The sequence below is a fragment of the Limulus polyphemus genome, unplaced genomic scaffold (assembly GCF_000517525.1).
Source record: "Limulus polyphemus unplaced genomic scaffold, Limulus_polyphemus-2.1.2 Scaffold473, whole genome shotgun sequence".
In the NCBI taxonomy this organism is placed as follows: Eukaryota; Metazoa; Arthropoda; class Merostomata; order Xiphosura; family Limulidae; genus Limulus; species Limulus polyphemus.
In genome coordinates this window covers 331,257-351,381 of record NW_013666083.1, presented here as the reverse complement: position 1 = coordinate 351,381, position 20,125 = coordinate 331,257, and the positions used below count along the sequence as shown (strand labels likewise).

The following is a 20,125-nucleotide window of genomic DNA, read 5'->3' as shown; positions in this document are numbered from 1 at the left end:
CCTTTAGTCTTACACTGCTAAATTAGGGACGGCTAGCGAAGATATCCCTTGTGTAGCTTAGCGCGAAAATTCAAAACAAACAAAGGGTACGTAATTCCTCAACAAATATTTTCCATACAATAATAATCATAATTCCAATCATAGTAACATTCAATTCACAATAGAAACGTTTCAAATTTAACTACAGAAATACATTTCAAAATAATTACAGTCATATAAATATTTCTTCTTCTCTTTTTTTCAAACTGTTTGATGTATCTACACATTTCTTTGTTTATCTTTTCTGAAATCAACTTCCAAAACCGTTTTTCATGCGGCTATTATTTTGTTTGCTCTTGAATACCTTCGAGCCTCTTGTATTTTTCTTTGCAACTCTTTATACTTCTAGATATGTTTCATTGTCTTTTCTTCTTTCTTATACCTTCTACACTTCCGTTGTTCTTTTCTGTTCCTCCATTTTGTTTGTCCTATTCGAATATTAGCACATCTTATCCTTGTCTATGTTTAAATAAATATATTTTTCTTCCGTTTCATATAAATATTGCGCCTGGCCTTTTCCTTTTTTTATCTATTTTGAATACGCACAACAGGCTTAACTCGTGTCAATTTCTCCTGGATGTTTTGGTCTACCTTTTTATAATGCGCACAGCAGTCTCAACCCGTGTCAATTTCTCCTGTATATTCTGTCCTACCTTTTTTTTCAGATCTTTCTAATATATCTGTTTCTCTTTAGTCAATTTTCTAGATACGTTCTTCTAATTTTCTTTACATTCCCATGTATTCTTCTTCTTAGTTCACATTCCTCTTAATATCTTCAGAATACATATCTTTACTTACCTGTATTCCTTCGTTTTCATTATATCCAAATTATCTTCATTTCAATTTTTCTATTTTCAGTACCCTTCTATACCATTTCTACATGTTGCGGTGCATTTCTATAAGTTTTCAGTATCCACTTCATATATTTTCTTTGCAACCTCTCAGCTGTCCCTTCCTTTCACCACACTATTACCTTACACCACACTATTATTTCTACCTTATACATTATCATTGAATATTATTCTTTATTTCTTATACTCCTGTAACATTTTTGAATTTGAATCACTACTGATTTATTTGCTTATTTAGTGTATGCCTACTAAAGATAAAATATTTATAGTTATATAAATATTTATATAAAGTATTTATAGTTATTTGCAACGTAAACCTTTTGATACTTCCATTTTCATTGCTCACTTTTTTCTCCATGTCGGAATATACGATCTTCTAATTATGCAATTTATATCAGCTTCTGATCAAAGATGTCTATTTACATAGATCACACATGAAAATATCAATCCAGTATTCAACCTCCGAGTTTCGTATCCAACTATTCCTATTTTAGAATAATTATATAATTCATAAATAAAAGTGAAATTATTGGATATCGTTGTCTCCTTCCTGTTCCCGAAATTCTTTGGTTTATTTTTCTTTGTCTTTTCTATATCTTTTGTTTACGTGTAGATCCTATATCGTACTCCGAATCCTTTCTCTAATTCCAGCCGTCTACATCTTCCAAAACAACTTATTTTACTCACTGTGTCAAATGTCGATTACAAGTCTATGATGAAGGCGTACAACTTTCCTCTTTTGTTTTGAAGGTAATATTCTGGATGCGTATCCTTTTCTTAAACGAACGTAATTTTTTGCATCTTCTTCCTGACATTTCCTTAACCATTCCGCCATTTTCCCAGTGCGATTCCTTTTTCGTCTTCCTTGTGTTTCAGATACATTTCTCTTCTTCCCCATTTTTTTGCGATATGTTACGCTCTCCTATTTTTCTTAGCTTTCCATTTGTTCTCCCTTTTCTTCTGTGGCTGCCTTATAAAATTCGTCCAGTTATTGATACTTGCATAGGTTCTTGATTTTTATAAGTCTTTTAATTTCTCTATCTTGTTCTTTTATTTCTATGTTCTTATTTAAATTATTATTATATTATTTCAATCTCATATTCTCTTTCTTCTGTTCCGTTCAACATTTCCCTGAATGTTTTTTGAACCTGTTTCTACTTTTTAATTACATTTGTTCAGCTTCCTCCTAGATATTTTACTAATCAACTCTTTCTTATCTTGTCCTATATCCTCTAATCTTTTTTCTCATTTATTTTTACTAAATAGTTTATGAGATCTCTTCTAGCTTTCACATATATATATCTATTTCTAATTCCTTCCAGGGTCTACCTACATTTTTCTCTGTTTACATTCTTTATCAAATTGAATTTGGTCATTTCCTCCACTCTTTCGTTTTTTCACCCCTATCTGATTTGCAGCTTCCCTCATTTCTTTATCTAGGGCCTTCAGTTCCCCAACCACATCACTAGTGATTGCTACATCGAATCAACTTTTCTCAACATCTCTTATAATATCCTTCTATACATTTCCATATTTATTCTTATAACTTTCTTGCATTTTTTTTTTCGTTTGTAGTTTCTAAAATAATTGTTAAGTGATCTGGTTTGGTTCTCTCTTCTAGCTTCATTCCGTTTGCTAAACACTCCTTGTTTTTACAATTACATAATCCAGTATGAAGCTATTCTCGCTCCTATGGAATTTACACTGTTCATCTTCCTGTATTCTTTCGTTAATGATTATCAATCCATTTAATTTACAGATCTCTATCAATAATTTCTCTTCTTGTTCATCTTTAATTGTTTTCCTATTCTTTCATACCTTCACTTGATTGGAGATCTTATCGTCTCGGATTCGAAACGTGGTGCTATCAAATACGTTTCTCACTTTTCAGTTCTTGGCTTCCTTCTTGTTCACAACTCAAAAGTAGTTAAGGCTATTCTTGAATAAATGAAGGTTCTGGCATCGTCGTTTTGCCAATTGTGAATCAGCAAACCACCAATTATTGTAGAATATTATAATTCCATATTTATACTTCTAAATTATTATGTTCCATTCAAGGTTCATCCATATACTAACCATTCTTGCTTCCTTAGCGCTTACTGTTTATTTTATCTCACTGTTCACTTTATTATCTATTCAAACTGTGAAATCCAGTTATTCACCAAATTACCAAAAAGATCACTATATCCTTTTTCTCAGCATATTGCCAGAGTTTCTTATTGTTACTAGATGTTCCTGTTACATTCCATGTATAATAATATTTTTCATATTATCTTGCTCTTCATTGAACATTACTTTGTGTCTTCTTTTTCTACCCCCTTATTGTGTCAAGCACTAAAATTCTCTCCTCTTTCAATTTTTGAAACATCTTGCCTTATTCTCTAGTAATCACATCTTTCATATTTTCATCGCATTATTATCACTCCACAGTTATCTTATTAATTTCCCCATTGCTACTGAACTCTTGTCCTCTCTTTACTTAAAATAATTTGTTACTCACTTCCATTACTTCCTCAAAATACTTTTACGGATACTTCTATTCTAGTTTTGATCTGTCATTCTCTCATTCAAATTTAACTGTGATAAATCGTAACAGTTTTTCTACGTTTTGTGTGTGCTATTACTATTCCAATTCATTTAATTTTCAGCTCACATTCTTCTTCAACAAACTTTCTCCTTCCACATGTCCTGTGTCTCCCACTCTTCTTTTTTTCTATTCTGTAGAAAATCAAATTCGGTCCACTTTAACTTACGCACCTTTAACTTAACTGTTAAATGTTCTATATTTTACAGCAGTTCCTTCTTCTATATCCTTTGTCCTTCACTATTACAATCCTGTGTTTCATCTAACTTGTCTAATTTCTCCCGCACTTTCTGATTCCCTGCTTTATTACTTTGGATAACTTTTTAATGTCTCTTCCAATTTTTTTCCACCTTCCTCCGTATTGGTACTTTTCATCTTGCTTTTTCTTTCTCTTTATGTCTATGTGAAGGTGGTACATTCATAATTCTCTTATACTCATGTTTTCTTAGTTTAGTCTTCTTATCTAATCTTGATAATCTGTCTGCTCGTCTTGTTTCTTTCGTTATTGTTATCCTTGTCATTTTCTAGCTATCTTTCATACTTTATCTTGGTAACATCTCTTGTCTTTTTTACCTTCGTAATTTTTTTCTCACTGTAGCTTGCTTATCTTCTATTTTCTATATTTATTCTCCTGTTGGAACTTATCTTCTATCTCTTCTGTATCTTATTTTCTTTCTTCTATATGGTGTCAATCTTAATTCTGTAATATATTTTCTCGTTACTTTTTATCTCCTTTAATCGTCCTATTTTCTATACTCTTGCTTTAGTCACTCATCCTTACTTAGTGCTGGTACGAAATATTCCTTTTTTTTTGGGCCGTTTAGGGACTTAATTTTTATTCACTGTCTTTACTATACTGTATAATCCATTTCAACACAAGTTATTTTTTATATTCTTATTATTTTTTAAAAACTAAACAGTTTGCACGGAACACCAAACAATCATGTAGTCGCCATCTTGTGTTATACAACAGCCTTCAGGTTAACAAAGTAGGAAGACACTAGAGACACAGGTGATTTAAGCAAAGCAACAATATGCCTTTTATTAAAAATACATTAATATTATAAAATATGAATAACTCTAATTGTACATTACATGAATTAAACTTTGTATTAACTTTGGGAAGTTGCAAGAATACCGACAGTTTCTTAACATTTGTTTGTTGTTAAGCACGAAGCTATCTGTGCTGTGCTCACTACGGGTATCAAAACCAGGTTTTATGCGATATAAACCATCAGACTTGCCGTTAAGACACTGGAGGTGTTTCTTAATATAGATTAATCTTGTAACAGATGAATTTGACTAAATGACAACTTATGAACGTGACTACAACACCAGCAGTAGCTTTAACACATTATGAAGATGGAGAAGGGCGGTGCGTGATTGTGTAAATTTGATTAATCATTATGCTGATTTCAGGGAACTGCGAAACCAATATTATATGGCAAGTTCGTGAGAACCGCTGAATTCTCAATAACAAGGTTTGGTAAAGATATCTGTTAGGTGAAACGAAACTTGAACTAAAAAGGAATATATCACTTGATAGTAATATTTCTGTTTAAGTATACATTGAGAAGGTAAATTTTAAAATTAATTTTACGTTTAAATTTAAAAAAAATTCACTTGTAGAGGCTGTATTTATGTAGAACTGGAATAGCGTTTTCAGTTAAGTGCATGAAAGGCATTAATGTTAATTTAGTGTTTTATTATATTTTTGCAAAAACAAGACAAAAATTTCAGGAACAACTGGTTAAAACAAGACCAAAGAAGGTTGACTTTATATATTTTGAGAATATTTTTTTTATAAAACATTTTGAAATAATTATTTATTATCTGTAAGTCTTAACTCGAAATACATAAATCTTTTGGTGTATTCGTTAGAAATCAAGCTGGAGTATTTTAGAAATTAAATCATGTTCAAATCTCTAAGTAAACAAATGCTGCTTTAGAATCGATAAACTTTGATCGATTGTGAAATAATAGGATATTTCCAGCTGTCTAGCGTATGTAAGGATTAACGTCACAAGAGAACGGCTTAGAACCTTTGTTTTAAGACTCTTATTTTTGATATCTCACGAGACATAGTACTACTGTAAACAAATACTATATATTTTCTTCAAATTTTCCGTCAACTTGTCTGCCATATTAACAGTAAAAATTTAGAATAGATTTCTGTAGGTAATATTTTCCTACCTTGATACTGGATCATATTTTTATCCTAACTGTACCGTAAATTATAACAATAAACGTAGTTTTCTATGTGCTCTCAGTTCGATATAAGTGTTAATGAGGCTGTATTTTCATATGAAAGTTTTATTTGTAAGGCATGAAGAATAAGATGTCGTTTAAGGATTTAAAAAAATTGAGTTTGGTAACTGTTTCTGAGTTTTAGATACGATTATCATGCAGCTTCCTCCAAGGGTTGAAGCAGAATGAGAAGAAAGAAACATAAGTGACATGAAATAGAAAGCAATGTTGTAGAATATATATTTATAAAGATAGAAAATAAAGAGGAGAGCATAAAATACCTAAAAAATTCCAGAAGCAAATTAGAAAAAAACTAATGTGAAAAAAAGGTAAGGAGTTTACAAGCTCAAATAATGTGCCCGAAAAGTAATTTACAAAAAAAAATAATAAGAAAAAATAATTAAAAATAGTATGAAAAAGGCAAGGAGAAAGAACGTGATGTAATTACGGTAAAGATCACACAGAGCATAAAATGGAAAGACAAATATGATTAAACCATAAAAAGGCAAAGAAGTAAGAAAAACAACAACATAATATAAAACAGAGCTAGTCAGAAAAAGACACAGTCAAGTAGAACTGGAAATAGGACATTAGGATAGAATTTTGCATTATAAGTGAGGTAAAATTAGAAGAGAAATAAAAGTAGTTTAAAGGACTAATACCAATTGTGTGCAAATGGTTCATGTGCATAATAAGTTGAGTATATTTCGTACTTTTATGTTCACTTATAATTAGTTATTAAAACCATTTAGTTTTGTCGAAGTAGTTAAGTCATTTGCATAAGGAGTGATACCAAGCATGAATCTTTCGTGAATATTCAAGGACTACGAGAAATAGCACCTTTCATCTTCCAAGCTGAGTGGAGTTGTTTAATTGTAAAGGTCTGTTAAATCATATAAATTAACAAGGAATAAAGAAAGTTTGCTTGATCATGTTAATAGAACTTCAAATTTGTAAAACTTGTGTGTTTCATCTAATTTTAAATCGTAGAGGCATAAAAATGCAAGATATCCCTCATAGGTTGAAATATAAAAGTTATTACAGGTTACAGAAGTTTAGAGGTTACAAATTAGTATTATAATCTCCTATACGGAACAATAGTCAAATATGAAACAAAAAAACAATTAACAATGTTTTAAGATACGTTAAGAGATTGCTGAAAAAGTATATTATTGCGTTATTGACTCATCATCTTTATACAACATTATACAACCAATAACCGTTGGCAATATTATATTTCTCTTACGCAATGTGATGCTTATAAAACAATATTCACTCATTAAAAATTGTGCCTCAAGAATATTTAAACAACAACAAAAAGCACTAAATGTATTTTGAACTTATCCATTAAAAGAGTCTTATTTTTTAACTGTTACTCACAATTCTGTACCTGTATTATAACTGAAACAATTTCTCTTCAGCATGAGCGAATAATTGGTATATAATATAAAGCTTACACATATATTTACACATAGAACTATTAATTATAAGTACAATTTCTATATATTAAATTAAAGAAAATGTAATAGCAATAGTTTCGATAGATAATTATAACGTTTCACAAATGTAATTATTACATAAATACTTGGTGGTTAAACGTTACCTTTAAACATTTCGTATACTTGGTCATCGTTAATCATAAACCTAGTATCATCAACCCAAACAATTTATAGAAAAAAAAAATGAACGCAGTTTAAAATCTGTGATATAAAAGTCATTACACCAGTTGAGTCAAGTAACTATGAGCATAGTTTAAATTACATAAAGAAAGAAGGGATAAAATATATAGATGTAAAATACAAAACGTATTTCATATTGGCTGCCTTTAAGTTTCCATACCAAAATCAAGTAACACTTAACCGTGCCTTAAATGGTATTATATCAATAGAAGAATGCAAGGTTTAGAGCTTTTGACAATTATATGTATATACATGGAAAGGGCTTAAACTAGGTATAATCAAATTACGACAAAAGCATATAACATTTAGAGAACTTACGTTATTAGAATTATCTGAATCTAAAATTCAGTAGAAATAAAATCTGAAATAAAATTAAACTTAAACAAACAAGTTAAAAAGCTACTGTTAACGAAAAAGTAAAACAAAATATTAGTAAAAATCCAAGAAATGCTTTATTAATAGAAGAAGAGAGAGAGAGAAACCTACGCCTTGTTTGTATATAAAAGGAATTCCCACAGCATACATTTGTCTGATTCCAAACGAACAATCCTATAATAATATAATTATTTGAAATTTTATGTTAAATTATACCTTATAATTAAGACTAAATCGAAATTTAAATAGTGAACATCACATATTTGGTAGTTAATTATCTACCATGGATAATGTCCGAAAGATTACGTTACGGTGCAATACAGTATTCTAACAATTTGGAATCAGACAAAAGTATGCTGTGGGAATTCCTTTTATATACAAACAAGGCGTAGGTTTCTCTCTCTCTTCTTCTATTAATAAAGCAGTTCTTGGATTTTTACTAATATTTTGTTTTAATTTTCCGTTAACAGTAACTTTTTATCTTGTTTGTTTAAGTTTAATTTTACTTCAGATTTTATTTCTATTGAATTTTGGATTTAGATAATTCTAATAACTTAAGTTCTCTAAATGTTATATGCTTTTGTCGTAATTTAATTATACCCTAGTTTAAGCCATTTCCATGTATATGTAATGTCTTCAAATGAAGACATTCCTACTCTTTCCTGATTCCGTTTATTTCCATACAATGGGAACAATCTTATAATAATATAATTATTTGCATTAAATTTCCTTTTAACGAGGAACCTTTCGTGAAATTAGGTCTCGCAAGCAATATTTACTGGTTTTCGTGTATGAATTTTATTTCCAAATTCTTACAGGATTGTGAATCCAAGCAGCACTTAATTTGTAGTTTGCTTTTCTTGGGGTGAGGGAGGTTTGAATGACAAAAGTATATTTTCATTCTCCTCAAATATCCGTGCAATATTTTCTTCACACTATACCCCAGGAATTCACAAAACAGTTAAGTAATATTATTTACACACAGAACCAATTAACTTCTTATTATTATTATTAACGTTAAACATTGTTTACAAGATTGACAATAATAACTCATTTAGCAGTTAATGATAAATTGCAGATGAACATGCCAAAAACTATGTATCATTATTTTTTCTCACGCTAAAAATGTAATACATGCAACTTTACTGTATATATATATACACATATATAAAATTCGATTTTTCTAAACTTCTGATAGTATTAACAAATATTTATACTGTCTTGACCAAAATGTTTGCATACTATTCTATATTGATGTTGTTGTCTACATGCATGGAGTAGTTATTGAATAAAAATGCACGAATAGTAACAGAGAAGGTAGCGTATGATCGGACAAACATGTACGAGTTGTTATTCTGGTCTGCATAAGTTGTTTTGAGCATTTGTTCATCAAAATACACATATACACCTGTTTTTATAAAAGGGTAAGCTTTTGGTATAATCTTTTTCGAAACAGATCAACGTTTTGTTCAGACAATTTCTCTGTACTTGGTGTAGAGTCATGCCTCGTCATGTGCCAGAAGTTATAGGGCGTCAATTTGTTTGTTTGGTTTGAATTTCACGCAAAGCTACAAGAGGGCTATCTGCGCTAGCCGTCCCTAATTTAGCAGTGAAAGACTAGAGGGAAGGCAGCTAGTCATTACTACCACCGTCAACTCTTAGGCTACTCTTGTACCAACGAATAGTGGGATTGACCATCACATAATAACACCCCCGCGACTGAAAAGGCGAGCATGTTTGGTGGAATGGGGATTCGAACCCGCAGATTGCGAGTCGAGCGCCCTAACCACCTGGCCATGCTGGGCCTGCAGGGCGTCAGATTATTTGATTCTCCAGAAATTCTATGAAGCAAACGGACATTGCCAGAACAGTAGGGTATCTCCAGTGTACTTTATCCACAATTCTGAAAAGTCATCGAACTACAGAAGACGTTGTTCTAGGAAAGTCTAATTCTAGACGCCGTGAAACTACTGCCCGAGATTACTGTGTTTGGATCAACTTAACACACCAAGAAACGGCATGAAAAATTAATTCCAGGTTATCCAGAAGAATAGTGAATAGGAAGCTGACCAAACAAGGTTATTTTGCAAACCGATATTGACCAAAAGTAACCACTTACACTATTATTATTTGGGTGAGACAGCATGCCAACGTAAAGTTAGGACACTGGCAACATATAATCTTTTCAGATGAGTCCTGTTTCTGGCTTATTAAAGCTGATGGTTGGATTAATGTTCGTCGTTTGCCTGGAGAACAGATGGGGGAAGACTGTCTTTCTTACAGATAATACACAGGTGGTGCAGTACATGTCTAGGCAGCTATTGATCATGGTGAGAAAACTGCTCTTCTTATCCTCCAGGGTCAATGGTTCCTTCAACAGACATCACATGGAGTCAGTATTTCTGCTATATGCTTGGGTAAGGTTTGGCAGTAACTTTGTGTTTCATGATGACAATGCCAATACACACAGTGCGCGTATTGTACAGGATTATCTCGACCATGAGGACGTTACAAGATTGCCATGGCCAGCAAAGTCTCCATATTGTAATCCCATTGAGAACTGTTGGGCAGAAATGAGTCAAAAAACTGCTAACCATGACACTAAAATAGCTACTGTAGCTGAGTTGCAGTGCATTCTAGTGACAAGTTGAGATAAAAGCACGGTGGATTTCATCAATAATTTCATAGAAACTAATAAAAACTCTATAACCCGAGCGCTTCCGAAAGGTGAATCTTTCTTCTTCAGGGCAAACTGAAGAAAAAAAGGTCCACCTTTCGAAAGCGCTTGGTTTATAGGGCTTGTATTCATTTCTATCAAGCCTTCTTGAACCTAGGTGTTTTTCTAACATCATGAATCAATAACCTCATCAACATCATTCCACGTCACCTTGCAGAGGTTATTAGAGTATAAGGAGGATCAACCAAGTACTGAATGTTTAATATGAACTGATATAAGGTTACAGACATTATTTATAATAATTTGGTGTTACATTTTGTCATTATATATGTTTTGGTAAGGTTTCGTTGTGATAGGCGAAATGCTGAATTACATATCTTTCTACAGGTTTCGGAAAAAATTTGTTTCTTGTTCTAATGAATCGTTAATGATGTCCATAGACCCTGTCTCATTATACAAATTTCATATGTGGATGTTTAATATAACATGTATTTCTCAGTTTGAAAACATTAAGTGTATTTGTATTTCATCTTAATACTAATAATCTTATTTGTTATAAAATATGCAAACATCTTAGCCAAGACTGTATATATATTTATATATTTATGTGTGTGTGGTTTTAAGTCATATAAAGTAGGTCAACACGTAAATATTGTAGGCCTAGAAGTTCATTATATTATACACAGAGTTTTTCTTTGTTATAAAGATATTCTAGTCAGCATTTATTTTATTTGTTTGTTTGTAGTTAAGCACGAGGCTACACTATCTGTGCTCTGTCCACCATGTGTATAGAAACCCGGTTTTCTAGCGTTTAAGTCAGCAGGTATAACGCTGGGCCACTGGGGACATTTCTTTAATACTTTAACACATTTAAACACAGCTAGCATTGCTAATTAAATGTTTGAAGTTGATTTTTTAATTGTTCATTATTCTATCAAGTATATTGCTCTGGTTCAGTACAGCTTGAATTTCTATGTATGTAAGTTTATATGTGTTCATGCTAAAATTTCAATTAAGATTTAAGAGTTTCATTTTCAAGATTTGTAACACAAATTTGTTTAGAACAGTCTCTATTTTGCGTTACGTTTTCACACTTACACGGAACATGTGTGTGTGTGAAATATTTGTCAACGTTGTATAAATATTAAAACATCTGTGCATTATTTTGCATTAATAGCATTATATGTATTTACCCCATTGCCAACCAGTTGTAGATAACTACAACATGTATGTTGGTTACCACCAGGGGTCGTTACTAGGCGAAAGAACAAGAAAAGAATATTTTCGAGCGTAAGGTATAACTGATTTTTATTTCACAAAACTGACTCCCAGATTTAATGAGCACTATATTTCATTGAAAATATATAAATATGTTGATTATATGACTAAACATTTAGATGTATATACAAACTAAGCATCGTTAACTTTGCTTTCCTCACTTTGTTGATATCTTTAAAGTAGAAGTTTAAAAGTAAAATTAACTATGTTATAATTAATTATATGGAATTAACTGTGTTATAATTAAGTATATGCAATTAACTATGTTATACTTAATTATATATAATAACGATAAGTACTCTTAGAAACATAAAATTGCCTATTTCGTTACTAAGTGTAACTGAATTTACCGTTAATCGTAAACTTTTCATTTTATCTTCATGTTTACCAAAGAGTGTTAAAATACAATTTAAGAATAATTATTAGGGTTAGATCTAAATGCAACCTATAATCATTCCTGTGATACTTTTAAGTCTATACGACTGTTAACTTTTGTTAGTGGTATACAAAGTGAAAGCAAATAAATGATTTTACGACGAAAAATGATTACAGGTATTTGTATTTTGTTGATTACATAACAGCAAAGAAATACAGTCTGACAACAATCCCAAAATACATTCCAGTAATCGCCCAGAAATGCATTTGAAGTGGAAACAATGTATTGCGTGACTTTGTTAATAAGTAGTAACTACACAAAGATAGGGCCAGAAATTTTTTTGATGAAAACTGACTAAAACGAATGAGATGCTACAGTTAACACTGAACGAATTTTCTGGATTATAGATATGTTCAGGCTTAGGCCTGGCTAAACAGATAAACTTAGAACAAGCTAATACAATTATTACTGTCAATATTGAATCTGTTCTTTCTTTTCGTGGTTGGTAGGCTTATTACGTGTTGAAGTTAACCGGTTTCGTATACATAGGGATATGTACTATCTAATATAATTTGTAATAATGAGGATCAGGACTATGATAAATACACATAAAATAAAGGGAATCCATTGGTTAGTTATTCACTCTACTCACAGTAGTTTTAATACTAAGACTCAAGTTTTAAAAGGGTTCACCATTAGAAGGGCTTGGTATCTTACTGTGACTTCCTGAAACATTTTGATGTGGCTGAGTACAAGAACTTTCAAAGGTTATTCAGAAATATTACTTGACGCAGGAAATTTAGATGATTGCATCGACAATAAATAAAATACTTCACGTGTGATGCAAGAGCTCCATTATACTTATTTTTCACAGAACTGTTCTTATCCCTTGTTTGAAAACTTGGCTCACCCTAATTAACGGGAAATTTACGAAAATGAAAGGACATATTTCACGAAAATGAACACCGGCTCGCAGTAGAAACGTTCGTCAGCGTATCATAAATGGAAATCTAAGGATATTTGCATATGAATGTGTCAAGGGCTTTAACACTGACATGCAATCATTAACAGAAAATTCCAACTACATAACAACCCAAATACAAACTTGCGTACAATGTCTCTCATATTAAAAACAACAAACGATTCCAAAAACCTTGTATTAGCTAGAAGTTTATCGTTGTAACAGATAAAGCATAGAATTATTAAAGTGAGTGCAACGAAGTTCCAGCAATATCTTATTACCTTTGAGGAGAAAAACTGTCTCGAAAGTTTTTCTTATTTTTCAATGGCTTCAAGAGTTTTACATATTCAAGCTATAGAAGCAAGCAAATGACCAGGAAAGTGTCTTTATATGTTAATTTAAACTTTTGTGTTACCAGTAAAATGTGAGAGATTAAATTTTCATGAATGATATTCCATTTTTCTACAGTAATGATGCTCAAAATATAAGCTTCATGATCCTCAACAATACCTAGAGTATTACTCTTCAAGAAAGGCCTATATATTTTGTAGAAATTCGAGGACCAGGTCTGCAATCAATTATTTTCTAGTGCTTAATCACTTTGATTAAATATGGCTATGTATAATTTGTCGATTTAAAGAAAACATCCAGAAGAAAACGTAGCTTTAGATTTGTCAGAGAGACCGTTTTTCATAAGAAAACTAGCACATTAAAGAAACAGAAAAAAAAACTGAGGTCACAGTTATAACTGCTTTCCTCAAGCGAAGTCTTTAACTGGCTCTTTTTCACTACTTTAACTGTGGCAAGCACTATAGGCTACATAATTTGTTTGATTTGTAAATATATTCGTCATTTTCAATAATGTTTTGGGGAAGGAATGCAATTCATCTTTGATGGCTCAAAAAGGTTTTATGCAGAAGCGTCATTTTACAAAAGGTTTGGGGTATAAAGTAGGCTGACCTCGCGTGGAACCTCCCCCGCCCCATCCAATTCAGCTGGGGTTCCTATGTTGTTATTTGTGTATATGACTTAATCTAGAAATGGTTCACAGAAACTACCATTTGGATCTTCCTCTCGAGCTTTGGAGGGAGCGACCACTCCTATCAGTCCCACAATTGTCGTCCCTCGTTTTATGGACTCCAAACAGTTGAATGAATTTAATAAAATTTCCGAAAGCGTTACCCTGAAGGTGAGGCAACACTTCAGTGAATTTTTTGTGCATTGGTCTGTGAGTTTCTTTATCTGTATATATATTATAACATTATTTGCGTATGGTATAAAAAAATCCTTAAAAAGTCGCTTTCGTACATTTGAGTTCATACATTATTTATAAAAATTGATTAAGAAGTTCAGTCTGAGTCTGTCAAGTCACTGTTACTGATGGCAGAAAAGTCACAAAACGAGGTCCAAAATATCTTAATTTAAGATAGTGTGGTGTTGTATTCCAGGTTTATCTACTTTCACGTTATTCTTTATAAAATAGTCCAGCCTTTTGGATATCTGTATCTATTATGTAACATAATAATACAATTAGGCAACATTGACTCTAGTAAAATACTTATATAATACAACATTAATACGATTAGGAAGAGTAATTGTACTTGCATATGGAACAATAAAGGTATAAACATTTGCCAGTATGCCATATTTATCTTCAGTGTTGTCTAATTAGTTAAAGAAACTGAAAAATTAGACTTTCGTAACATGATATGTGCATTGTTACTTAATGTACTGGAATATTTCATGTCACGACTTGGGAAATTAAGAGAGACTGTAAGTGGTTACCAAACTTCAGCAATTTGTTTATAAAGAAAGAAGTTGTGAATTTATTTCTATCTGCGAAAGCGTTTATGTAACGAAGCTGACATTGATGTTGCCTCATTGTTTAAATCCAATTTCACTTGAAAGTGTAGTTTTGAGCTCAGTAAGACAAACTCATTATTGCCCAGCACAATTAGGTAGTTTATTTTAGGTGAAATGCTAAACACAAATTGTGCATTAGAAGTGGCTGCGATATTGAAAAACAAAGCTTTCCCTACCGTATTTTCATATGTTGAAAAAAATCCCCAAGTGAGAACAATCTAAGCCAAAGCTAGTGCTTCAACTACGTTGTTTGAACTTCTTTTTAGTTGCCTTCGTTGTTATCGATCTTGGTGAACGAATTAAATTAGGTAGTCCTCATAATTGTATTCTTCAGCTAATCAGAATTTACTACTTTTGCTAACACATATATATTTTTTATTCTAAAGAGAAATATTACCAGAAATCGTATGATGAGCTGATCATCTGTATTCTCTTGTTTTAGTAGAAACGTATTTCCTGAACAATAACCTATTGTAGAAATTATTTTCTAACCGAGTGTCTTAATAACAAAGTAACAAGCTCTAAGTCTAATTTAGTAACGCTGTCTTTGAGCTACAAAACTAATTGAAGTTAATGGAATTACACTTAGTATCTTAGGATTTAATGTGTGTTCTCAACCGAATGTAAATCTATGATGCATATATAGTCGTGATGTAGACAAAACTAACATAAAACTCAATCATAATAGAAAGTTTGGTTTGTTTTGAATTTCGCGCAAAGCTACACGAGGGCTAGCGTAGATATGGCCATCTGTTTTGTGCCCACCACAAATATCGAAACCAGGTTTTTAACGATGTGAGTCCTCAGAATTACCGCTGAGCCATTTGGAAGCGAGTTTATTTTACTCGTATTCCGACTAATTTGATTGTTTGAATTTTGCGCAAAGCTACACCAGGGCTATCTGTGCTAGCCGTCCGTAATTTAGCAGTGTAAGACTAGAGAGAAGGCAGCTAGTCATCCCCACCCACCGCCAACTCTTGGGCTACTCTTTTACCAGCGAATAGTGGGATTGACCGTCACTTTATAACTCCCCATATAGCGAGTCGAGCGCCCTAATCGCCTGGCCATGCCAGGTCCCATAATAGAAAGTAGGTATAGCTATCCAATATTTTTTTAGACATGTCGTAAACGTGACAACAAACACTTTCCTTAAATGCACAATCTCTCAAAGGAAACTATTTTGCCTAACTCTTTTTGGTGCCTGAATTTGACTGTTTTAGTTAGCTTTTACATGGTTATTGACAAACGAAATTATTCGGCAATCGCCCTATTCAGTAAATTTTAAGTGACCACCAATATTTGGTCTAGCTGTTGCCAGTCACTTATTTTTGGTCAATAAAAACAATATTAGTTTTCACCACCAGAGGAATCTGACTTGAGTGTCTCCACACGAACTGGTTATGGCTCTAACATACTAAATGCTAGCCACAAACCGTCTAAAGAATCATATTAAGTAATTGCATATTGTTATCACTAGATCTTTAACTATTATTCTTTAGAAAAATGTTAGTTAATTTCTTTGAGTCATACTTGAAGCATCAGAATAAAAACACAAACACACACACACAGAAAAAACAAACACCCAATAAATGATGTTACTGACGAAATCCAGCTGAACATTTAAAATTGGAGACTAACTGCTATTTACGGCATAATAACTTCCATATTGATGTTTAGCAAAAGAGCATTAAGCCTTTCTATTACATTAAGAAAAACGGTTATTCTGTTACTCTTCTGTTTATAACCTATTCTGTTTATCATATAACAGTCATTTTTCATGTTGCAATTCATTATATACTCAATGAAAATGCAAAATTATTAATACCTATTAAAATGTTCAGTTATCAAATGCCACTCAACAGTTACACTTATTATTAAATATTGACTTATACGTGTTATACTGGCATTATTTTAAAAATCTACTAACCAGTAACGTTAACTTGATGTCTCCTTACTTACCTATCGGAAACTCGTCTTTTACACCAACAACAAGGTGAGATAAAAGACACACACTTAACAAGAGCCATGAGAATGTCATAATGATCAATGAAACAAAATCAACTTTACGTTATCTAAGCCTAAACAGGATGAAACTCTAGAATGCCTCTTTAACAGTTAATATTTAACTAATTGTCAGTGTAGAGCGCGAACAACGTGTGTAGTATTCCTCGGCGCTGGCCGAGTAGGCCACGAGTGCTGCGAACAGATGGACCGCGAACGCGGACAAATTAGGGCTCGAATACGCATGCGTGATGGATGAACATCAAAAAGTCAATTCGTATCGGTTCTTTCCTGGAAGTTGGAAGTGGTAGGAGGGTTCATCTTTGATTTATGAAACTAATAAATAATTTCTTTATCTTAAAAATAACGTAAAGTTATTTCTGTAAAAAAATATTTATAATAGTTCGAGGTAAATAGCTTAATAACTTCCTGGCTTTCGTATGCATTATTTTAGGGTTAGCGTAAGCTAGGTTCTCGGCTTTGTTTACCTTTCTGAAATTATATGATGAAGTCTCCTGCTTCAGAATGCAGGTAGACTGAGGCGCACGCATCAGGTGGGGCGTGGGACTGCATTCATCTTCCTTGCTCCCGCCTTCATTTCTGTCTCAAACCTTTAAGGGTTTGGCTGACTTAACTACAATAAAAAATGATTAAATACAGTTAATTTAGGTAAATTATTTAGCCACCACATTTTGTTGGAACTTTGTATGCCCCTTGAAACCTTGAGTATTTTTTTTTAAGTTGTATGTAAATATTTTTAAATTAAAAAGCCCTATGTTACTTGGCACGCCCTATTTATTGTAACTCCATATAATAATATAGAGGGTACTATAAATATTTAATTCTAGATTAACATATAAACTACTATGGTAACTTATTAGGTTTACAGTAATTGTCTCTTATAATTGTCAGTCGGTTGGTATTTTATACTTTTGAAGCATTAAACATTTATTGTTGTAAATTGCAATGGCCATGGATCTGTAAAAGTGTAATAACGTTAATGCAGCATTAGATCTGAGGAACAATTGGTATTAAAATTGTACATCAAAAGATATGCTTTTAGTTTAAGCCTCTTAGTACTGAATTAAGTTCACATTGTCATATTGCAACAGTGAAAAGAATGACAGAGAAATGTTTAACATCTCGTCTAATGGTTGGCCATATGCAACTTAATTTACAATTTCGTGATTCATAATGCTTATTTTTAGGTGCACATGTACTTTAGATGTTCCAATAATGGAGTCTTTGCATTTATTTTTGTTCTCTCAAAATTTTTGCTAAAACAAATAAACGTAACTTGCAACTAAAGTATTCATTTAATATTGTTAATATTCAAATAATCTTTGTAAATGTGTGGTGCGTTCTTTAAGTTCCTCAAAAGTGAAACGTAGCATAATAGTTTTGTGTTTTTGCAGAAATATTTCACATTAGTTTTGTAATTGGAAGGAAATGTTGGTAGTTATTACATTAGGATCGATAGGATTTCGTGTAAATAGATAAGAACTACAACATCAACCATCGTTGTTCTCTAGTTATTGGAGAATACATCGGTTAATTAAGACCTTTTTTGTGTTGTGTTAAGCAGCACAAATGAATTTAGAAAGACGATAGAAAAGCATGGAAATTAAAGTATTGTAATTGAGATAAATACATATGACAAACACCACAAGCATCATTTTTAACGTAGTAGTTTGTCAGGGATCTCTAACTTATTAAGATAACAAGTATATTACTTGTACTGATATGTCAGATATGTGATAAGGAAAACTGTTGACTTTTATCAACAGCAAAATAATGTTGGTAAAATTATTCATTTATAATGTTACACACGTTTAACCAAGTACTGAAAATCTTGAAGTTAAGTAAACTTTGAATGAGAGTTAAATAAAGGATTTAGTAAAATCAAACATTTTGAAAATATTTATTTTAACAGAAATTCAACCGTATATTTTGGAAACGGTACTCTGTGTTTAGAATAAAAGTTATTTTTCACACATTCCGCTTTTTTGTACATAATTATGTGAAGGGTTCACAAACGGAAATGTTGAGATTTAGTGCTAATTAATTGTGACAATTTGATTGTAGCTTGACCTCCTAATGATATTTAATGCTAATTAATTGTGACAATTTGCTTGCCGCTTGACCTCTTAATGAGATTTAATGTTAAGTAATTTTGACAATTTGCTTGCAGCTTGACCTCCTAATGATAATTAATGTTAATTAATTGTAACAATTTGCTTGCAACTTGACCTCCTAATGCATTCCAGAGAGAGTTCAATGGTACAAAACAATCTAAAGGATATTAACAAAACGTTTTTATCAAATATTCACGCTTAATTTATCCTAAAATAAACATATATTCAGAGGTTTCGACTTATTCGTTACTTTGCTTTATACCATGATATACTAGCGAAATTCAAAAACAAACAAATCTCGTATCTTAAAAATGACATTTAGTGCTTACAGCATGTGGTAATTGTCATGGTAATTAATGTAAAAACAGACAAATCTATTGTTTCTTATGGTAATAATGCTTAGCTGTAAGGGATGGAATTTCCATTAAAATAGATTGGACATAATAACACAAAATTAGCTGTAAAGTCAAAATCACGAATGAGCTAAAAATAGTTATGTATTTTATTAAAATTCTAATTCATCTATAAAGCATTTCTCCCAAAATACTTATTGCAGAATTTGAACATTCTATAATTTTTAAAAAATCTGCGCCAAATGACATTAAAAAATCCTGGTACTGATTTTCTGTAGTTGGATGCTCTTAATAGCTAAATCATTACCTCAGTGTCATTGCTGAATATATTTCACTTTTTACTTTATGTTTATTAGAATCACTCGACATTGGCGAAGTTGTTAAATGTAACAAAAAAAGTCAGTTTTACATTCTATATCAAAATTAATTCACACGAGCATAAAATTTAAAAATATCGCTTATCCCTAAAATTCTTGTTTTTTTAGAAGTGTTATAGTAGTTATCATGAAAGTGCTAATTACATATCAAAATGTTACTACCAGATACCATTGATACTAACAATTGTTTATTTGTGTCTGAATTTTCGATCCATACTAAACAAGGGGTACCTGCTCATAGCCATCCCTAACTTTGAGCTGATAGACTAGAGGAAGGTTACAAGTTTACATCAACCACCACTAACGTTTGTGTTACTTTTGTCTGACTA

At 31.8% G+C, this 20,125-nt stretch overlaps 1 protein-coding gene across 3 annotated transcripts in view; it reads right to left on the bottom strand.

Moving 5' to 3' along the window:
* The window catches only part of LOC106458488 (glutamate receptor 1-like), a 134,272-nt gene extending 117,285 nt beyond the window's left edge, over positions 1-16,987 (bottom strand). For all 3 annotated transcript variants that reach the window (XM_022384721.1, XM_022384720.1, XM_022384722.1), the window contains exon 1: positions 16,890-16,987. In XM_022384721.1, coding sequence (XP_022240429.1) covers positions 16,890-16,968 — 79 coding nt within the window. In that variant the 5' untranslated portion in view covers positions 16,969-16,987. The remainder of the gene's footprint in view (positions 1-16,889) is intronic.
* Positions 16,988-20,125: the final 3,138 nt, after the last annotated feature.